Below are 19841 nucleotides of genomic sequence, written 5' to 3'. Positions count from 1 at the left end.
GAACCAACAACCAGTTCCTGACTGGCAGCCAAGAGTGTGAGGTGAGTAAATAGGGCAGGAGATCTCCCTTTTTCTTCTGTTTGTGCAGGTATCAGCTCAAACGAACACGATCCCAAAGTTTTTGGTGCAAAAAAGAATTGCCCCCTGAGGACAAAAACAGTTTTTTTAATTGAATTTGAAGATGGACTTTATAGAACAAAGTTTGTCTTTCCCAAAAGCTCTATTAAATAACGTCCTTAAAACTGAGGTTTGTGAAGGGTATTATTTTCATACTTTATTACATCTGGCATAAAGGCTTAATGTACTGCATGTGTCAGTCAGACTGTCTTTATTGAGTGGTTTAATGTCCACTAGTTTAAAAAGGAAATGTAAACGTGACCTCTGTTAAGCATCTCTGGTAGATAAAACAGAATCAATGTGAAACATTGCCCTCTAGTGCTCCAGGAACATCACTTCGCAAAGAGTAGCCCAACAAAGAGTGAATGTACCATTGCAATGAATGTGGGAAAAGAAAGCACAGAAGAGAAACCATTCCACTGCATACAATGCGGGCGGCTCTCCAGTCTGGGATAATTAATATAAACAGTTGTTACTAGATTGAGGAGCAACAGTTCTACTGCAAGCACGAATAAACAACCCTTACCTGTACTCAACACCTGGACATGCTACTCTACATAGTCATACATGGTGTGTAGATGTAGAATATTTAATGTGTTGCTATCATTGCTCTCTTTGATTTCAGTTGACTAAATATGTGCATGTTCAAAGTTAGCTTAAATTTAATTCAGCAGTTTTACTTACTTATTTTTTTTTTTTTTAAATGCATAAATAAGAATATTGTGGGAGTTAATTGAATTAATATAATATTTACCTAAAAAGTTCATTTTAATGTAAAAAGTTGTTAACCTGGAGCAGGAATCATGTCGTGTAAACACACAAAAACCCAAGAGATCCAGAGGAACAAGCAAAGTGTTTTGTCACAAAAGATTAAAATTTTAATCCACATTATAAATCATTCTATAAATACATGGTTGTCATATTATTAAGAACTTCTTTTAAATAGCAATAGATAAACACAAAGAGGGGTGCTGGGGTAAAAAAGCTAAAAAAAACAAAAAAACAAAAAAACAAAAAAAAACACACACAACAACAGTAAGTCTGCTGAGTTCAGCCAGGGAGACAAAACCTGAACTGTTAGTGGGAATAGCTGGGAATGTGTGCGTGTGTGCGTGTGTGTGTGAGAGAGAGAGAGAGAGAGAGAGAGAGAGAGAGAGAGAGAGAGAGAGAGAGAGAGAGAGAGAGAGAGAGAGAGAGAGAGAGAGAGAGAGAGAGAGAGAGAGAGAGAGAGAGAGAGAGAGAGAGAGAGAGAGAGAGAGAGAGAGAGAGAGAGTGAGACTGAGAGAGAGAGAGAGAGAGAGAGAGAGAGAGAGTTCAGTTTGGTTTCTTTGCAGCTGCTCTTCAACAAGTTGCTCCTACTATCACCGCTCTGAAAGACAAATAAGAATGGCTTACAGAATTTATATAATCACTGCCTGTATGTTAATCATGGATGTATACAGTATATACAACACGTCTGGAGTTTGGCTGGCTTACTTTCAACTTTCTTCTTCAGTGGTGTGAGAGCTGTTTTTGCCTACAAAACACAAATAAACCAAGTTACCAAAAATACATTTGGAATGATGATATTTGAGTTATTTGCGGGAGAGCATGCAGATCTCTTTTGTTACCTTCTTGATAGCCGCCCAGTCTTCAAGGATGTCGATGTCCCTCAACATGTAGACGATGAAAGGCCCTGTGAGACACAGAGGGACAGAGTGTGTTGGCATCGAGCTCCAGCTTACAGACTGACAAAAATTAAATAAACTCGTTCTGTGCACGGGACAGAAAGAGAACGATTTCACAAATGAACAACCGCAAAACAATTCTAATGTACAATAAGAAGCTTGTGAGAAATGTTATGAAATAAGTCTTACCTGAAACCAGAGCGACTTTCTTTTTCCTCTCCGACCGACCCAGCTGGTTCTTTCTCTTACACTTCTTGCTCTTCACCTCATCACTCCATTCTGAAACGAAGGGAACAATAATGACTTGTTGTCTTGTTGTTAAAAATGAGATACGCACACTTCGTGGACAGCAGAATCCGAGCTCACTCTGTTAGCCTCGCCCTGGTCATGCACCACAATAATGATTTCTAACAAGACAAGTCAGCTGTCGGTTACAAAGACTGACAAGCAGATCGTCTGTAGCTCTCTGAACATGCATGTTTTTCAAAGTCAAAGCCCTTGAATTGCTCTGCATGCATGTGAGTGTCTGCACACTATGGCTGAGAGGTAGAGCATTTTAAAAAGTGGGGGCACTGCGAGCATGAATGAGCATCTTAGTGCACTGTTAAGAGTATGGTGGTTCTCAGCTAGAATTCTAGTATTTTCTTATATAAATCACACAACATTAATCCCACTGTGAAATTCATGTTTCATTCGAACCTGAGGTGAGGTCAACATTCTGTCTGTCCTCCTCCAGCCGTCTTATCTTCTCCAGCAGTTCAGTCTTCATGGCATCAAACAGCAGCGTCCTCTCGCTCTGTAAAACAAGCACATGTATGAGTACGCTGGCTAAAGAATGAACGCCCCTGCCTCGAATAAACTGGGTGCTTTGCGTTACCTCCAGGTGCTGCTTTGCTCCCTGTAGTTCACATTCGTGTTTGTGTTTGATCACCTGCAGACACAGTTCTTTGTACACCCCTGTGAACAGGAAAATACATTTGTGAAAGTCAAACAATCATAGCGATGTGTGTGTGTGTGTGTGTGTGTGTGTGTGTGTGTGTGTCATCTGTGTATTAAATGTAACCTTTCCCGTCTGAAGACAAAAAAGCATTCCAGACAGAAGAAGTGCCGTTCTCTGAACAAAAGTTCTTCCCTTGCTCTGGTCTCATTCCTCAGATCGTATGCTAGCTAAGCTAGACTCTCAACTGCAAACAAATATATACAACTTAATCTAAGGTGAGCTGACAGTGAGCAGGGGCTTCATCTGGAGTGTTTGCATGCTGAGCGAGTCTTTAAAGTGTGTACATAAAATGTTCTTATCACTTTTGTTTTAGGCATTCCATTGTAAAGTTTTTTTTTTTTTTAAAGATTTGTTTCTATTCTTTGTTTTGTATTTTTGTTGGAGAGATAGGACAGTGAATAGAATTGGGAATGCCACGGCTTATACAACTATGAATGAAAATACCAGAAGGACATTTTGAAGTGTGTTAGGACGTTTTTTTATCCCATGTGAGCTGAATGTTAACATGAGAGAGCACAGTCTACCTAAGTTAAATTCCTTGTGTGTTAAATATACCTAGCCAATAAATCAGATTCTGACCTACTTTGCTGTTACGTTAATGCCAGCATTCAGTTTCTTCTTTTTTTTTTTTTTTACATTCAGTGTGGGTATCCATGTTTCTCTTAATCCAAGCAAGGAGATGCAAGTCTGTTGAACAGCCCCACCAAGTGGCCATGTGTCATACCATACTAATAGACAGTAGACTTCAAAACTTGTACAGAATTCAATGTTTTGAAGATGTTGTGTATTTTGTGTTTACTTCCAAAAACATAATGTGCTACTGTGGTCAAAGTTACTTCTTGCATGCCATGAGTATAATTGAGTCCTACTTACCAGCCACCTGTGTCCGTATCTGCATGCTGTTCTGTAGTGCAGCCAGTGGTTCTCGATATTCTCCAGCCTTGCCTGTTAGCACCTCGTCCAGTTTCACCTTCACCTGGTTTAGCCGCTCCCGAAACAATCTACAAAATAAGCAGCTCAATAGATGACCCACACAAGAGGGAGTACATCTTCTGGACACTTTCCTCTTCCAACCTACTTCTCTTTCAGCTCCTGGAATTGTTTTTCCAGATCGGACATCTCATCCAGGCATTCTCCTCTCCTCCGCTCACAGTCTTCATCATCCATCTCTTCACAGAGAACAGAGAGAGGAACAATGAAAACATTCATGATCAAAGTATCTCACTTAGTTCAGTTGGAAGATTTTTTTAAGTGGGACACTTTGGTTTACCTGAACTCTCCTCCTCTTCTTCCTCCTCCTCCTCCTCCTCCTCACTGTCCTCCAGATCACTGTCCCTCTCCTCTGTGCTCTCCTCCATAGTCTCTTCTTCACCCCCTCCTCCTCCTCTTCTGTCATTCTCTCTAGGCTGCTCCAAGTCTCCGTTGGCTTCTGGGAGTTGTGACTCTCCTTCTGCCTCCATCTCCTCCTCTGGCTCCCTCACAGGGGGTTGCGCAGGCATGGCTGGCTATGAAACGTGCAAACAAATCATGTCATTGATGAATGAGTTACCCTTCCCTCTGTTAATAATGTGCACTGTATGTTGTGTTAAGGTGCTGTTTACTACCACAGTGTGTAAATCAAAGTGTCACGGTGAACTTAAAGACAGAAAAAATAGAAACACCAGGTGTGTAATACAGGGTATACCACTTATTTATCAGTCTACATATAGTATACCCACTTCTACATCTCCAAATCTGATTCACACTATTGATTGACAGTATTCAGTGGGATACTCTCTAATTTGCAAGTACACACAAACTTAATGCAAAAGCAGTCTTATGACACTGTTAGTAACTCAGACAATTTAGCCTCCGAAGGACGGGATACCTGAGGAAAAAAAAACAGTGAATGCCCTCTTCTTGAGGCAAAACTAAACCAAGGAGTAACACTGAGAAGTTGTGTGGCTTCAACACCTCTTTCAAGCCCAGTTTAAAAATCACACGACAAAAGGACCGGAAGTAACTGGACTTTTCTTTATCAACTACAGAACAAAAAACACAACAATTTGTCTATATGTTAGAAGCGCTGTATGGAAAACAGATACGAACAAGTTTACTACTTGTAATTACAACTAGCCCATTTTTTTTGGTTTTTGTTTTCGTTTCCGGTTTCTTTCAATTCTGCTATCTTGACCACTGGTAGCTTCCGTGACGTCACACAGTAAGATGGTTAACGTTACGAGCAAAGCGGCGATATATTATGGAATAAAACAAAAAAATGAATCTAGAGCATGTTTTTTTTTAAACATGTGTTTTTATGTTTTCGTTGCACTTTTATGTAAAATATCCGGGAGAATAAAACAAAGTGAAGACAAGTGCACAACACTGACGTTAGCTAACGTTTGAAATCCCACAGCGAGGGGGGATGAATGTCTGCCCATCGGACTCTAGAGACGATTTAAAATGAAAGAAATGACAGGCATAGAGTCGGTGTTTGACAGCAGATCATTCAACACGCGCTTTAATTTGTAATAAAGCTTCAATGAGCTTCGGCAGAGCAACTCTCGACCTGACTGTACGCGGATTAACAAGTAACCTCTTCAGTCTGTCATCAAATAGATACGTTTCCTACAACCTTACCTTCACCCTCTGAAAGTTACGCTTTCATTTATTTGTTATACGTCCATTGTGAAAAGTACTTCCTCTTCTCTCCAGCAGCAGTCACTTCGACACTTTTCCAGACTCTACATTACAACCCGTAACTTCATCCAATCAACGCCCAGCACTGCTGCCAAACTGACCAATCGGAGCAATCATCACAAACCAAGTTTATCCAATCACGATTTAGCTCCGGTTTTTAGTGAACCAATCACGATTTAATATCTTGCTAAACGCGCCATGTAAATAAACCAACAGGGAGGACGTAAACATCCCGTGCATCTGCGATTTTTTTCAATATATTTTCCTCTCCACTGGGTGTTTATCTGTGTACTGAACTGTGTTTTACTACTGTAGCAGGTGGCGCCTGAAACACAGGGTATACGAGAGGGGTAGGAAAAATGAGGAAGGGTTATGTTTCCAGCCGGGGTGAAAAAGACGGTGCACTCAATCATCCATGCTTGCTGCATAAATATATATCAAAACAATATCTCCATTTTGTTTCTCTATTAATATCCCCTCCCCCTTATGTGGGTAACTTAGGTATTAAATGAGCACCTCCACTAATCCGTCTGTCCTCCTGAACACGGGGGCTCAGATGCCCCTCCTGGGTTTTGGGACCTACAAGTTGTTGTCTGCTGAGGATGTCAACCTGGCTGTGGATGCAGCGCTGCATGCTGGTTATCGATCCTTTGACACTGCAGCCGTCTACCAGAATGAAGCTGAATTGGGCCGAGCTCTCAAGGAGCTCCTGCCTAAACATGGCTTAACCAGAGAGGATGTCTTCATAACCAGGTGGAGTGTTGTCTTTAAGCTGATTCAAAAAGAAAACAACATGATTAAATATAAGTAACCTTTGATAAACTATTTAATGAGCTCAAATGTAATCCTCAAGTTTGACTCTCAACGGCATGCAGTACAATGCCCAACAACCCTCTTCTATGTCTATCTCCCTGCAGTAAGCTGGACCCAAATGATCAGGGTGAGAGAGCCATGGAAGGAGCCCTTCAGAGTCTGTCTCAGCTGGATTTGGGTTACATAGACCTCTACCTGATCCACTGGCCTGGCACACGTGGTCTGGATGTGACTGACCAACACAACAAAGGTAGAAAACAAAAAAAAGTTTTCATTTTAAGTGGGCATATCTCATGTCCATTTCCTCACTCCTTGACACAGCCCTTTATTTTATGATAATATAATGCTTAATGCTGCAGGTGACTGATCTAATACATCATCTTTCACACAACTAACCTGGAGTTTCATACTTAAGTCAAGACAGATAACAGATTGAACTCAAGTGTCTTTTTAAAATAATCATTAACATGAAAAATGAAGGAGGGGGGGGGTTAAGGCCCTTGATGTGATTTATCATCATTTCTGTACGTCGCTTTAGGCACATTCCTCAGTTATTTTACTTAAAACATATTGTCAAATATGCCATTCCAAATCTTTCTTTTTAAATAAGAATATGAATTAAGTCAAACTCAAATAAAACACAAAAGACATACAGGCAATCTTGTTAAAATCATCCCCATTCCTCTGAGCAGGACACAGTAAGTACACAGTGTAAAGACAGCGCGTTGGTTGTTCTTCATAAGGGGTTTGTTCAGCTGGTAACAGAGTTGTATCGATTGATAAATAACATGATTCAAGCTGTCTCTCTCTCGTCTCATTCTTAATGTAGTAGTGATGGAGGAACTCTTATCATGATTTCCTAATCAATAACTAATTCCAAGTTAACAGAGCTCAGAGTTGGGCCACTCTGGAGGAGCTGCACGCCCAGGGGAAACTGAAGGCCATCGGAGTGTCCAACTACACACCAGCACACATGAAGGAACTGATACAGAGCTGTAAAACTCATCCTGCGGTGCTACAGGTAAACACGCCATTACAAGTAAGTTCTGTGAATCCTTTGAAAGAGCAAATGCTTAAAATGTGTTTCCTTTTTTTTTTCTTCAGGTAGAGTTCCATCCACAATTTTGCCAGACAGAGCTGAGGAGTGTTTGTGAGAAGTATGGAGTGTGTTTTGAAGCCTACTCCTCCTTGGGGAAAGGAGCGCTAGTCACTGACCCTGTAGTCATGGAGATAGCAAAGAACTGTGAGCGTTCACCTGCTCAGGTAACATCAACACACAACATTTTGATTGACACTGTTTGAGCCAGTATTGTTTACCAACGGAAAAGTTAAAAACATATTATTAATTTGTTCTCCTTCAGGTCCTTTTGCGCTGGGCTGTGCAGCAGGGTGTCCCAGTGCTCCCCAAATCGTCAAATCCTGGGAGAATAAAGGACAATGCCAGGATCTTTGACTTCACACTGAGTGACGCTGACATGAACCGACTTTCAGCTCTGGACTGTGGGCACAAGTACTGCAGGGATGCATCTCAAATAGTATGATAGTCCAGGAGACATTGTCACTCATCTGTGTTTTTTGATTTTATGAAGAAATAACATTATTCACATTAAGGCACATAGCTGACCTGAACAGTTTGGTGCGATGAAACTGTCTGTCAAGGGGCTTAATCCCACCTCAGCTCCAGTTTAGCCTGTCGTCAGGCTGACTGAAAGTTAGATTGAGACAGCATTTCAAGCATGGAGACAGTTATCGATGGGACTCCAGAGCCTCCTGTAGTATCAAATGGGCAATATCACTCAGACTAAATCTATTAATATTTGCAGTGAAGCTATAGAAATAAAATTGATTGATTGACTCATGATGTCTCTTCACTGTTGCTGTTTTTCAGTTTTCATTGACAGAAAATATGGATGGAACACTTCCACCACAGGTGTATACATTTGACTGCTCAGTAAACAAAAAAAAAATATTTTACCAGTATATAAAAATGAAACAGTAATGCATGGGCTGATGGATGGTGATTCATCTGAGATATTCAATATTTCAATTATCATACTGATTGACAAAATTACCCTGTTTAAGTCCCAGGGAACAACAAGAACCAGAAACCTGATAATGTGTCATCATTTAAAACACTATGCTTTACATTACAACAAGTAGGCCTACACAATAATACAAAATAATGTTTGAAATGTTTCTCATAAAGTTACAGTCAAACGACACATGAGAGTTTAAAACTCATGCTGTTGTCTTTGAATATTGTTTTACTTGAATAGTCAAAACTAAAATGACAAGAACATACAAGAGCAGTTAAAATGAATACAAAATAATAATAAAATGTTTCTTCAAAAACTTTTTTCCATCAAATATGTCTTTCCTATAAACAAAAAAAACAACTTAAATGCAGAAACGGCGACGCTGCCGGGTGAGATTTATATCAGGCTTTAACCGTCCATCCATTGGCTGAGGCTGGACAAATTCCCGCCTCCGGTTACTTTGCCATATTTGATTAGCTAGATCATCTTCCAATCAGCGGCGTCAGAAAGTTGTCACCATGGCGATTCAGGAATTCACTAAAGCTGTCACATGACTGTCAGCTGACCACACGGAGAAGCAAGAAGCACTTGCAAACGAAAATCGCATACTGAAGTTATTATGGTTCAAGGATGTGTTTTTTAACAAGCGACGTCTTATTTACGTAATTAAATGACATGTCGCTGCCTTTATATACTTACAATCACTAATACTAAGCTGAAAGGAAAAGAGGTGAGATAAGTAGAATTGTTTTACATCATAAGCAGTGGCATGTTAATGTTGCAGCGTTTCATGCAGGTCTCTGCTTTGTATAACTCTGAAATGTCAACATATTTATTTAAAATACGTCATTAGTCACCATGGGATGCTTTTGTTTTGCACAGCAGTGAACTTTCAGGGCAGTGTAAATGCACAATATTATACAGCTTTGTGATGTTTAAGTGTTCTTAAATTGTAATATTTTCTTCTATAAGATGTCATCCACATTGCCCTCTGTCCTCCTGAACACGGGGGCTCAGATGCCACTCCTTGGTTTGGGGACCTACAAATTGGTAGGACCTGAGGATGTCTACCTGGCTGTGGATGCAGCACTGGTTGCTGGTTATCGATCATTCGACACTGCAGCTGTCTACAGGAATGAAGCTGAATTGGGCCGAGCCCTCAAGGAGCTCCTGCCTAAACATGGTTTAACCAGAGAGGATGTCTTCATAACCAGGTGAAGTATACAATTAAATTTAAAAAAAAAAACTTTATTTGTCCCCAGGGCACAAATACAAGCTGTGGTCTTTCACAAGAAAACAAAACTTTTTGGGGTGTGTTTAGATAATGTATATTTTTTTGAGCTCAATACCCTACAAACTTGACTCTCATAGGAATACTGTACCATTATTTACAAGCCTCTCCTCGCTTTCTCCCTGCAGTAAGCTGGGCCCCAAGGATCAGGGTGAGAGAGCCATGCAAGGAGCCCTTCACAGTCTGTCTCAGCTGGATTTGGGTTACATTGATCTCTACCTGATCCACTGGCCTGGCACCCAGGGAGTGGATGTGACCGACCAACGCAACCCAGGTGATGTATATGGGCAGTGTGTACGTTTAAACTGACAGTAAACAAAATAAATTATCTCTTACTTTTTAAATAAATAATCAAGTTAGAAAGAATCTGTCTTCCCATTGTTCTCTTCAGTTATGTTGTTGAACTGGAGCAGCTCTAATGATGATGATGTCCTAATCAATAACTGATTCCAGGTAACAGAGCTCAGAGTTGGGCCACTCTGGAGGAGCTGCACGCCCAGGGGAAGCTGAAGGCCATCGGAGTGTCCAACTACACGCCAGCACACATGAAGGAACTGATACAGAGCTGTAAAACTCATCCTGCGGTGCTACAGGTAAGAATTTTAAGAAATAACAAACTACTAACAATGTACTCACATTTTTTCTCCAACAAGTTTTCTTCTCTGTACTCTTCAGGTAGAGTTTCACCCTCAGCTGTGCCAGACAGAGCTGAGGAGTGTGTGTGAGGAGCACGGTGTGTGTTTCCAAGCCTACTCCTCCTTGGGGAAAGGAGAGCTTACAGCTCACCATGTAGTCCTGGAGATAGCAAAGAACTGTGGGCATACACCTGCACAGGTAACCTCAACACAAATATATTTTTAGACACGCCAGCTTGGACTACTGGTTGAACATTTAATAATATTTCAGCACAAAAACATTTAAGTTAATTGTTCTCTTTCAGGTCCTTTTGCGCTGGGCTGTGCAGCAGGGCGTCCCAGTCCTCCCCAAGTCGTCCAATCCGGACAGAATTAAGGATAATGCCAGGATTTTTGACTTCACACTGGATGACTCAGACATGGACAGACTTTCGGCTCTGGACTGTGGGCACAAGTACTGTTGGGATGCATCACAAGTGGTTTGACAGACGCCTATTGGAACAATGGTTAAACTCCACAATGACTCCTGAAGATGTCTGGTCTTCAGATCTGACGGGCAGTAGAGCAGTATTGAGAAACCAACATTATAGAGAGTCAGAAAGAATGAAGACAGTAATAGCTCAGTTGATCATGCACCAGGTGTCTGAGTGTTACACTACTGACAATAAAGATCTATTCTGTTGTTTTTTTAAAGACATTTTTCGGGCCTTTAGGACAGCTGAAGAGAGGCAGGAAATGTTGGGAGGAGAGAGTGGGGGGTGACATGCATCAAAAATAACTGCTGATGTTGGATTCAAACCCATTGCCGCTGCGATGAGGACTGTAGCCTCTGTACATGGGGCGGATGACGAAACCGCTAGGCCATTGGCTCCCCCAGATCTCTTCCATTCGAAAGAAATATTTTACATAAAAACCTAAAACACTGAAAGCCTTCCAGTCAATTCATTAAAAATCATATTACTTTTTTCGTTGTTGCCTCATACTCTTTTTTTTCAGTCATACTCTTAACAAGAAAAGGTCTCTCAATGAACAGAATCCTCTGATATAAGAAAACGGCAAAAACATCCTGTTAGTACTGAAATGATGTGAAGAAAATAACACGGCTTACTATAAAACCACTCCTTAAAATTATTTATTCAGGACAGCATAAACCAGAAGTTTCACAGCTGTAGAGAAAATTCATTTACAAAAGTCCTTGAAAACAAAAAGAAGCAACTATTAAAACTCAATTTTCTCCACACACACGTCTCCAGATTCAAGTAATATCAAGGATGGTTGCAGAAATCCAGGTGCCCAGGCAGCTTTGTCATATGAGGGGTGTTTACTGCCACAAATGTCAGAGACTCATAAAACCACTTTTTGTAAGCTGGCTAATGTGGACTAAAAAAAAAACCCAAAGAAAAACAGCATGAGCCACTATGTAGTTGTCCTCTTGTGTGACAGCAAACACGTGTTATGTGCTTTTTATATTCAAATGTGATGGTGAGCTGTTGTGTTTAAGGCGGAAGTTGGGCATTCAGACAAGGCTGGCTACGTAGTGCCACATCACATGTTACAGCATGTTCAAGGCAGTTCAGAACTATTTGTATTACCCAAGAGGATAAAAGCATTCATATCTAGCCTCAAGCTCGCAACACATATTCATATTCTGTCATAGTACAGGTACAGTTCTGTTACTATGGACTGTTTCACTATTTTCTCTCTTCTTGTAGTGACAGCATCTATACTCTGACTATAAAAGTCCCGATTTATCTATCGGTATATGTAAGAAATTAAAAAAATAATAAAAAATCAATTAATGGTTGAGTTCCTTCTTTTTTTTTTTTTGAAGTGGCAGTATCAAATGTGTTGGGAGCTTTCTTACTAAGTACGTCAGAGAGTTATAAAAATTGTTTCAGCTAAACAAAGTTACACATGGTAGACTTCTTACAAAGATGGCCCCACTCAGATTGTCCAAAAGAATCTCTGAATAAAACATTTTCTTTTTCCAAATTTACGAAAAGGTTTTACAAAAGGCTTTACAAAATGCAGCCTCTTGGCCTGCACACCCGAGCAAATCACAACTCCACCCTGGCAGTCAGGAGGACGAGAGTAAGACACAAATAGAACAAACCTTTTACCATTTTCAAGAATCACATATCAATAACAACAGTCACAAAGAGCCTAATGGATTTCCCAAGATGTGTAGCAGTGCTGACCTTAAAAATCAATCATAAGAATAGTAATATTCTCTACAGGTCATATAGTGTGTAATATGTGCCAAATGTCCTGAAAAGTCTGAGTGTAGTAAATGCATTAAGAAATCAGCTTGGCTGGAAGCGGATTTCCTCAAACAGTTTGGAAGAAAGAGTTTTAAATATGAGAGATGTTGCCCCAATACAATAATTCCCAGCCCCCCTCTGATATCAGTGCAGTAAAAAAAAAACAATGCTTCACTTAATTTAAACAGCTGTTTGCGACTAAGCCTATATGGAAATGATGACTGCTGTTGTTGTATAATCTTGAGGATTCCTAACAAACCCGCTGAGCTAAAGCAGGCAGCACGTCTTGGAGGTAATAACAACGGTATCAAGTGGACTTGACTAAAGGTCTCACAGATACCACATCACTGCAGTGTTGTATGCGTTTCACGTCTGGTATCAGAGCATCTTTAAAAGTCTTATTGTTGTGTTTATTTTGGACCTGACTTTCCAAAAGTTCATGTTCTGTAAGCACAGGGTGCAGAGTAAACGTGTTGCAGTTCTCCTCACAGTTCATCCTAGCTCACATCTTTAAATATGCGCCTAACATTTCTCACAACAGCCATGGATTGTACACTTGCCTATTGCTAGATTTGCCAAACGCAGTCAAAAGCACTGTTATATAGGACCTTGTAAACTCAAATTCTTGCTTGTAACCCCCCACCCGTCCATTTGATAAAATATTAACAACATATTTACACATAAAAATCTCAGTCTGCTTTTTTTTTTTTTTTGCTCACCCAAGGATTTAAAAAGATATATTCATATTGGTTTGTGCTCTTATAAGTATGTTTCATTTTCTTTAGATAGAATCTAACCCTGAAGTTTTACAAAAGATATTTTTTTTTCTGCGTCAGAGATTGTCCTTGTACAAGATTGTTCTTCTTTTGATTATTTGAGATATAAAGCAAGTTTGTTATAGTCAAGTACTGATGCTGTCTCGCAGGTAGCAGAGCAGGAAGCTGTTAAAAAAAAAAAAAAAAAAGGCCCAAGTTGAATACTTTTAAGAAATCCATCCCTTTTTAACACTTCCCCTGTTGCCTGCAGATTGTTTTGGCACACTAATACAGCTTGTGTTCGTCGAAACGTACAAGCACTTATAACACATCCACTTTAACTCTTTAAAAAAAAAAAAAAAAAGCATGGAAGGAACTTCGAACAGCATCCGAGGTGGCCTCAGGGAGTCGGGATTTCAGAGCTTTGATCTCGCCATCTACAGTATGTTGCATATTTTGGATGAGCGAGACAGCGTAAATAGTAAGCATCTGTAAAGTGGTCACTTATAAAATCTTCAGTCTCTCTTTGTGGTCCATCGTTTCATCGGGTCTATGGGGTGACGATAGCTTACAGTCGATCCTCACGTTTGACTGGCTGTCACCCTTTCACAGTAGACTGCCCACCAACATCTTTTACATCACAACCAACACAAATACAAAAATCTATTCAAATGTAGTTAGCAACGACGTATAAAACGGCATGACTAGGATCCTGCACGTTGTCATACCTTTTAGTTTGGATCTTTCTTTCTTTCTTTTTTTTTTTCAAAGCCACTTTCATTTTGGTCCCCCGCCCAGAGCAGGACTCCATCTTTTCGTCGCAGTTGATCTTTTGGCTTCCCGGTTGCTTCCTGCTCAGTTTCGTTGATTCCTCCATCACTTGGACCTCGTGTCAGTCAGGTCGTCCCTCAGCGTTTTACTCATTGCGGTGGGTGTTGTTTTCATGGTGGTTGTTCTCTCCCTCCGTCTCCTGGTGGCTGAAGAGGTAGCTCCACCAACTCTTGGAGTGGTGCATCTGTTTGGCTGACCCAGCGCTTCTTACCTTTTTCATCTCCTGCATGAAATCATTGAAGTGTTAATAACTGACGATAAGAAAAGCCAGATTTATTTCCACACATAACCTGATCCTTTCTTTAACCAAAACACACTTATAACAACCAGCTTGAGGGAAATGGCTGCATTGTGAATAAGGTCAATTGTCCCATATTTCCCCCTACAATGACATAGCACATACATATCTTGTCAACCCCCCCCCCCCCTTAAATTGTCCTTCCATCCCCTGACCCCTCATTCTCACCCCTTTGTCAAGCAGGATGTCAAACTCGTCGCTCATCCTCCGGAGCTGGCGTCCATATTTTTTTGCCGCCCACAAGGCAGGGGGAGCTGATTTGGATCGTCCCCTGAATGGAGCTCCTTCCGTGGGGGTACCAGCCTCTTCTTCCCCCCTCGCCTGGAGCTCTTCGTCTCTGGAGAAGGTGTAAGCGTAGGACTCCGAGTTCAATCTGATTCGACCAGTCCCTACACGAAAAAAACACCGATGAGGTTTGTGTTGCTTTACGAGACGTGACGTGACGTCTTGCTAGTTATCAATTCAACACTGCATTCATCATGTAAACCAGGACAGATAAAATACAAATATCATGAGTCTTCACTGCTTTGAATAGAGATTACATTTTCTAAACGCAAATAGATTTGACTCCAATTTAACTAAGACTGCTATCTCATATAATCCCATCGTACATTACAGAGTAAACACCTATGTGAGAGGAACATAGCCAATGACTATCAGGACAGGAATTAGGAGGCACAGGCGATAATGATGAAGTGAATGAGAGGCTAGGTTGACAACACCAACCTTTTCTTTTTTATTTGTTTGTGCCAGAATAATCTGCATGGCAGGGGCTCCGTCAGAGACGTGATAGGCTATTATTACTATATTACCAAAATTACAACGATCATCAACGAAGGGAAAATGAGCCTAAGCTTCTATTTAAACACACTGTTGTAACAGGCTGATGAGCAGACACATTTGATGATATCATCATTCGTGACTGTAAATTAAAAGAAATCTTATCCTCAGCTGAAAACTCAAACACAAATTCAACCTATTTTTCATTTAAAAAAAATATAAATAAATCTGTGCTGAATCTGGTGCATGTTTAGATTAACAGGAAATGAGTTTATAAAGCAAAACAAACTGGATAACTAGAAACAGATCTGACCTTCTTTAAAGCTCGGATAAACTTTTTGTTTTTCAATGTTTTTTTGGTGTCTCTGGTGTTTCCTACCTGCCATCCTGAGCTCTGGTAGCGTTAAGCTGTGTCGTTGGGGAACATGCTGCTCTTCCACAGCTGATGATGATTGGTTGTTCTCTTCCTCTTGCACCTCCTCTGAGGAATCGGACTCACTGTCGGATATAGTGAATTTGGCAGCCATCGTGACACCTGCAAAAGTTACCATTTAAAACAAACACATAGTTAAGACCTTCCCATGAAACCATTGAGGACAAGATAATAAAATGAAGCCGAGTGTCTGTGATGTTAGAGCTACCCTGCACTTGAGCCGTCTGGATGAACTAGAAAAGATACATCATATCATGAAATGCAATGACAAAAAAAAACTCGTTCGTGTCTTTACATCTGTGTTATAAAGCTGATAAAGGTTGAATGGCCATGTAGCAAATGCACCGTCTTTTATAGACAAAACACCACAAACCGGTCAGGTAATTATTCAATACTCGTAAAATGGCATCATCCATTGTATGGTTGATGTCTCCTTACCTAACACACCCTGCAGGATATCTTATTCTCTCTGCTGCTGTCCAAAGGTATTCACCCGCGAGATAAATGACTTTGTTTTGATGAAAACAATCTTATAAAATGATAACACTTGTTGTTACACTTCATTCCAAACCCAACACAACACACACCTTCCTCCTCCGGTCAAAACACCGACTCGTCTGTTTTGTTGTTGTTGACTGAAGAGGACAAAAGAAACTTCGTAGAGGGCGGAAGCTGCTGAGTGGCTGTGTTAACAAATGAAGCTCGTGAGTTAAGAAATTAAAAAAAGGTTTTACTTACCCGACATGTTTATTTTGTAAGTCCGGAAAGTGCGGGTGTGTCTATAGTGGGCCTCATGCGGCCGCAGCGGTTGTTTTTGTTATCGGCGACTTGTCTCTCTTTTTTTTTTTTTTTTTTACTGTACAACACACCAGTTTAGCTCCACGCTCACCCAATCGCAGCGCGTCAATGTACCGCCGCTGCGCGCTGACGTCACTGTTGCGAGCTAGGAATGGGCCGGGGCTTTGTTTGGCTCACCGGTTTACCGTAATGTACAGTGTAGTGGCGAAGAAAGGTTTAAGATGGACAGACGTCACGCTTGTTGAAAGGCTTTTTAGTTTAATCTTCTTCAGTGTTCAAACTTGAAGAAGACTCAAAAGAACAAGTTTTAGGCTACTTAAGTTTGATAATAGAGGCTACTTTATTAAAGAGTCCTATTTTAAAATACTAATATCACTTTAATGACAAAGATTAAAGGCTACAATAACAATGAACTTAAGTCTAAAGGTGAACTAAAGAAAGTCCTCTTTATTGTTCTTTAGGTTATTATAAACGGTCTTATCAGAATATTATTACTGATTCCTCATGGTGGAAGCAAGCAACATTAACAACATGTTAATACTTCTAGGTGTTTGTTTTTAACCAACTGAATAAATGTAAAAGTAGTATTAAATTGATAAATAGTTAATTAAGTGGGACTTGTAGGCCATATCCGAGCCAGTCAATGCTATTTACCTTGTAAAAGGCAGTGGACAAAGAGAAGAAATGAATGGTGTTCCACAGATGGAAATGAAAATATCTGACTCATACTTACCACTTGCTGAAAGGCCTAAGTTAGTGTCATTCCTTCCAATGACTCTTATCTTATTTCCCTTTTGAAAGGGTTAAAGACCGATCTAAAGGAAATAGACAGGCCATGAACAGTGAACCCATGTTACACAACGGTGAGAATTACTTTTGGCAGCTGATAAGGGAAGGGAAGGGCTAGAAACAGTAGGCCTACAACTGTAAACACTTTGTTTTCACTCACTTACATGACTGTAAGATTTGTATTTAAAGACAAGAAAACTGTTAAAAGCAGCGTAACATTGATCATTTGGTGTTGTTTATTATTCTTCTCTTTTCTCATTCCTCTTCTTGTTTCTAAGCCATAGAAGGCAAGTACAGGGGAGCGATCCCATTCATCCCTTTGTTGTAATATCTCATATGAGCAGCAGATGGAGAGGCAGGACTAAAAACTGAACGTCTCTGAGTTTTGCTGAGTTGTGGTTCTCTTCGTTCACTGCATCCTCCCCTGCGACAGCTAAACTGGTTTATAGTAAATAAATAGAAAATCCACCCTAAGAATTACAGGTCCATTTATTTGTAATTTTTGTTTTTAAACGTCTAAAAACAAGTTTTATTGGGGAAACCCGAAATACATATAGATCTATTACAATAGAAAAATGATTTCTTCTTATTTTCAAAAAGGTTGCTAAAGCCGAAACGAGTGGTGTCCTTTTTTGTTTGTATCAAATCCTAACATTAAAATTCAGTTTCTAGTGTCTCTATGCAACAGCATACCCTCTCCTGACTGCCTTTCTACTTCTCCCTCTTGAACTTTCTTCAGCTCAAAAGGACAGTCAACTATGCTATTATCTTCCATTTATATCCAGAGCTGCTGTTACGTCTTTCCCCTCCTCTTCTCTCCCATCCTTGTATTAAAAGCTTCGAGTGGGATTAGAAACAAAACCCCCTTACACATTTTTTCCCAAATTACTGTCACTAAGAGGAGGAGCTAATTGTGACAGGATTTGTTGTTTTTGAGATGCAGCTTCTTCTAATTCCGTGCATCCAAACAGAAGTGGGTTTTCTAATCCAAGACAAACACACAAAGTCTGCACACTCAGCTTTTCATGCTGCTTTAGGGATGGAGCAGCTCAAGAAAATGACTGTTGAGACTCGCTTCCTTTGAATTCTATTTTTGAAAGGGATTAAAGAAATAATACATGGGAGTTCTCTTTTCTGGTGTCGTTAGAGAACCGTACAATTATCATTCATTTTAATCTGCATGCTGTGTGTGTGTGCGTGTGTGTGTGTGTGTGTGTGTGTGTGTGTGTGTGTATATATGTGTGTCTTAATAAAGCCATGTCTGCACAAACTTAGATGCAGAGTGATAAAGTACCAAGCATGCGCAAGAGTTTCTCAAGGAATAATTTTTGCACACATATGAACGTGCTGACAAAGAGTGTGTGTTTGTGTGTACGTCTGCTGGATTTGAATGTATTCTGACGGAGCTATACAATTAGCATCCATTTATATCTCTCTGTACCAACCTCGCCCTGCCTCCCTGCCCCTCATCTAACGGCTATTTTGAGAAATGGAGGCGTATGCACTCCCACACAGTCTCCAAACCAACACTCAGTATGAGTGTGTGTGTCTGTGTGTGTGTGTGTGTGTGTGTGTGTGTGTGTGTGTGTTTGAGAGCAAATGCAGCAACCTTTCCAAGCAGCTCCTGAAATGTTCCTTCCAATTTAATGTCAGTACAGTGCCTGTCTGCAACTGCTGCAACCTCACTCACTGTCCTTTGAAATATTTCCCCCTCTCAGCAGACCCCATTTCAGTCTATGAAGGAGATGCAGTGCAGGATTTGAATTATTTGAGGTATGAGAGCTTAAACAGAAGAAAAGAAAAATAGATAATGTGGACATAAAGACGGAGGAGTTGGTTTCCCGATTCCAAAAAAAAAAAAAAAAGATGAGAAACATCTAGTCTACAAACTGTATGTGGACATTGAGAGAAGATAGAGACATACAAGGACGGTGAAAAAGCAACAGATGAAGGATCAAAGGAAAAGCCGACACAGATGCAAGAAGAGTCTGAGAGTGAAGAGAAAGAATTGATGTAATAAGAGCCGGAAAAGGTGGCAGTAAATGTAAAAGGAGGACTGTCATAGAAAAAAGGACTGGCAGAGGTCTATAGAGGGTGAGGAACATGAAAAAGCTCATTTAACCTACATCTGAGTGAACATACTCCTCCTGCTCGCTCATTCATCTTGAGCCCTCACTGCACTCAGAACATGCTCATTATATACGGACCGCTCCCTCGCTGTATAACCAAGTCACTCTGTGATCACAAGGCTGACATATGGCAGTGTTCTAATTTGATCAACTCCACCCTTGTGAAGGCTGCCTGTCTTACATCCCGGTTCTACTTAAACTACTGTTTAAAACTTAAAAAAAGGGAAAAAAAAGAAAAAGGAATTGCTTTTGATTTAGGATTCCTGCAGACATCCTTCTCATTTTATCACAAGTGAAACACGGGTTAGCTAATAAGATTTTGGAAACTATACTATACAAACAACGTCATGTGTTAGTCAAATCTAACAGAGGGGTTGGATTAGATTTGATTCAAACATGACTTCTCAGTCTCAGGCATTTCCTCCTCATTTTTTAACACCTGGTCTCACTCTGTAAAAAGGCATGTATAAACCCACCAGAGTAATGCACAACCATGTATACTGTAGACCTCTATCTTTTCAGGCCAAGC

The 19841-nt window shown here is 40.3% G+C and overlaps 5 protein-coding genes across 7 annotated transcripts in view; 3 read left to right on the top strand and 2 right to left on the bottom strand.

Annotated features, from left to right (window-relative positions):
* Positions 1-970: 970 nt before the first annotated feature.
* On the bottom strand, positions 971-5552 carry brms1 (BRMS1 transcriptional repressor and anoikis regulator). Its single transcript, XM_079371319.1, has 10 exons — positions 5404-5552; positions 4055-4289; positions 3863-3953; positions 3658-3785; positions 2662-2741; positions 2484-2580; positions 1974-2063; positions 1728-1792; positions 1594-1633; positions 971-1486 (listed from the first exon to the last, which is right to left on the bottom strand). Exons 2-10 carry the CDS (start codon positions 4281-4283, stop codon positions 1479-1481), a joined length of 828 nt encoding a protein of 275 aa, XP_079227445.1. The 5' UTR covers positions 4284-4289; positions 5404-5552; the 3' UTR covers positions 971-1478.
* Positions 5553-5683: 131 nt separating this feature from the next.
* LOC306841422 (glyoxal reductase-like) lies at positions 5684-8134 on the top strand. The gene is made up of 5 exons (XM_079371318.1): positions 5684-6216; positions 6381-6526; positions 7158-7297; positions 7381-7539; positions 7638-8134. Exons 1-5 carry the CDS (start codon positions 5972-5974, stop codon positions 7815-7817), a joined length of 870 nt encoding a protein of 289 aa, XP_079227444.1. The 5' UTR covers positions 5684-5971; the 3' UTR covers positions 7818-8134.
* Positions 6842-19841, top strand: part of ppp1r14bb (protein phosphatase 1, regulatory (inhibitor) subunit 14Bb) — a 190008-nt gene continuing 177008 nt past the window's right edge. The window contains exon 1 of the mRNA XM_079371330.1: positions 6842-6845. The gene's annotated coding sequence lies outside the window, so the exon portion shown is untranslated. The remainder of the gene's footprint in view (positions 6846-19841) is intronic.
* On the top strand, positions 8835-11206 carry LOC306841421 (glyoxal reductase-like). Of its 2 annotated transcripts, XM_079371317.1 has the most exons (7): positions 8835-9042; positions 9285-9526; positions 9732-9877; positions 10057-10196; positions 10279-10437; positions 10544-10744; positions 10971-11206. In XM_079371317.1, the coding sequence occupies exons 1-6, from the start codon at positions 8983-8985 to the stop codon at positions 10721-10723; spliced, it is 927 nt and encodes a 308-aa protein (XP_079227443.1). In that variant the 5' UTR covers positions 8835-8982; the 3' UTR covers positions 10724-10744; positions 10971-11206. The 2 variants fall into 2 exon arrangements, with proteins under 2 accessions (XP_079227443.1, XP_079227442.1); XM_079371316.1 differs by having other exon boundaries at positions 10544-11206.
* On the bottom strand, positions 11355-16518 carry badb (BCL2 associated agonist of cell death b). Of its 2 annotated transcripts, none has more exons than XM_079371326.1 (4): positions 16335-16518; positions 15543-15698; positions 14552-14772; positions 11355-14308 (listed from the first exon to the last, which is right to left on the bottom strand). In XM_079371326.1, the coding sequence occupies exons 1-4, from the start codon at positions 16339-16341 to the stop codon at positions 14171-14173; spliced, it is 522 nt and encodes a 173-aa protein (XP_079227452.1). In that variant the 5' UTR covers positions 16342-16518; the 3' UTR covers positions 11355-14170. The 2 variants fall into 2 exon arrangements, with proteins under 2 accessions (XP_079227452.1, XP_079227453.1); XM_079371327.1 differs by lacking the exon at positions 16335-16518 and adding an exon at positions 16035-16287.

Source organism: Symphodus melops (genome assembly GCF_947650265.1).
Source record: "Symphodus melops genome assembly, chromosome: 20".
NCBI classification, from domain to species: domain Eukaryota; kingdom Metazoa; phylum Chordata; class Actinopteri; order Labriformes; family Labridae; genus Symphodus; species Symphodus melops.
This window is presented reverse-complemented; position numbering and strand designations above follow the sequence as displayed.

Coding starts and splice junctions, on each gene's coding strand:
- brms1 (XM_079371319.1), bottom strand. CDS start 4,283: ATGCCTGCGCAACCCCCTGTGAGGGAGCCAGAGGAGGAGATGGAGGCA. Junction 2,742..3,657: donor GATACGGACACAGGTGGCTG/GTAAGTAGGACT, acceptor TCCTGTTCACAG/GGGTGTACAAAGAACTGTGT. Junction 1,634..1,727: donor ACTGGGCGGCTATCAAGAAG/GTAACAAAAGAG, acceptor TGTGTTTTGTAG/GCAAAAACAGCTCTCACACC.
- LOC306841422 (XM_079371318.1), top strand. CDS start 5,972: ATGAGCACCTCCACTAATCCGTCTGTCCTCCTGAACACGGGGGCTCAG. Junction 6,217..6,380: donor GAGGATGTCTTCATAACCAG/GTGGAGTGTTGT, acceptor ATCTCCCTGCAG/TAAGCTGGACCCAAATGATC. Junction 6,527..7,157: donor GACTGACCAACACAACAAAG/GTAGAAAACAAA, acceptor ACTAATTCCAAG/TTAACAGAGCTCAGAGTTGG.
- LOC306841421 (XM_079371317.1), top strand. CDS start 8,983: ATGACATGTCGCTGCCTTTATATACTTACAATCACTAATACTAAGCTG. Junction 9,043..9,284: donor CTAAGCTGAAAGGAAAAGAG/GTGAGATAAGTA, acceptor TTCTTCTATAAG/ATGTCATCCACATTGCCCTC. Junction 9,527..9,731: donor GAGGATGTCTTCATAACCAG/GTGAAGTATACA, acceptor TTCTCCCTGCAG/TAAGCTGGGCCCCAAGGATC.
- badb (XM_079371326.1), bottom strand. Junction 14,773..15,542: donor ACCAGAGCTCAGGATGGCAG/GTAGGAAACACC, acceptor TTTTTCGTGTAG/GGACTGGTCGAATCAGATTG. Junction 14,309..14,551: donor ACATCCTGCTTGACAAAGGG/GTGAGAATGAGG, acceptor GATTTCATGCAG/GAGATGAAAAAGGTAAGAAG.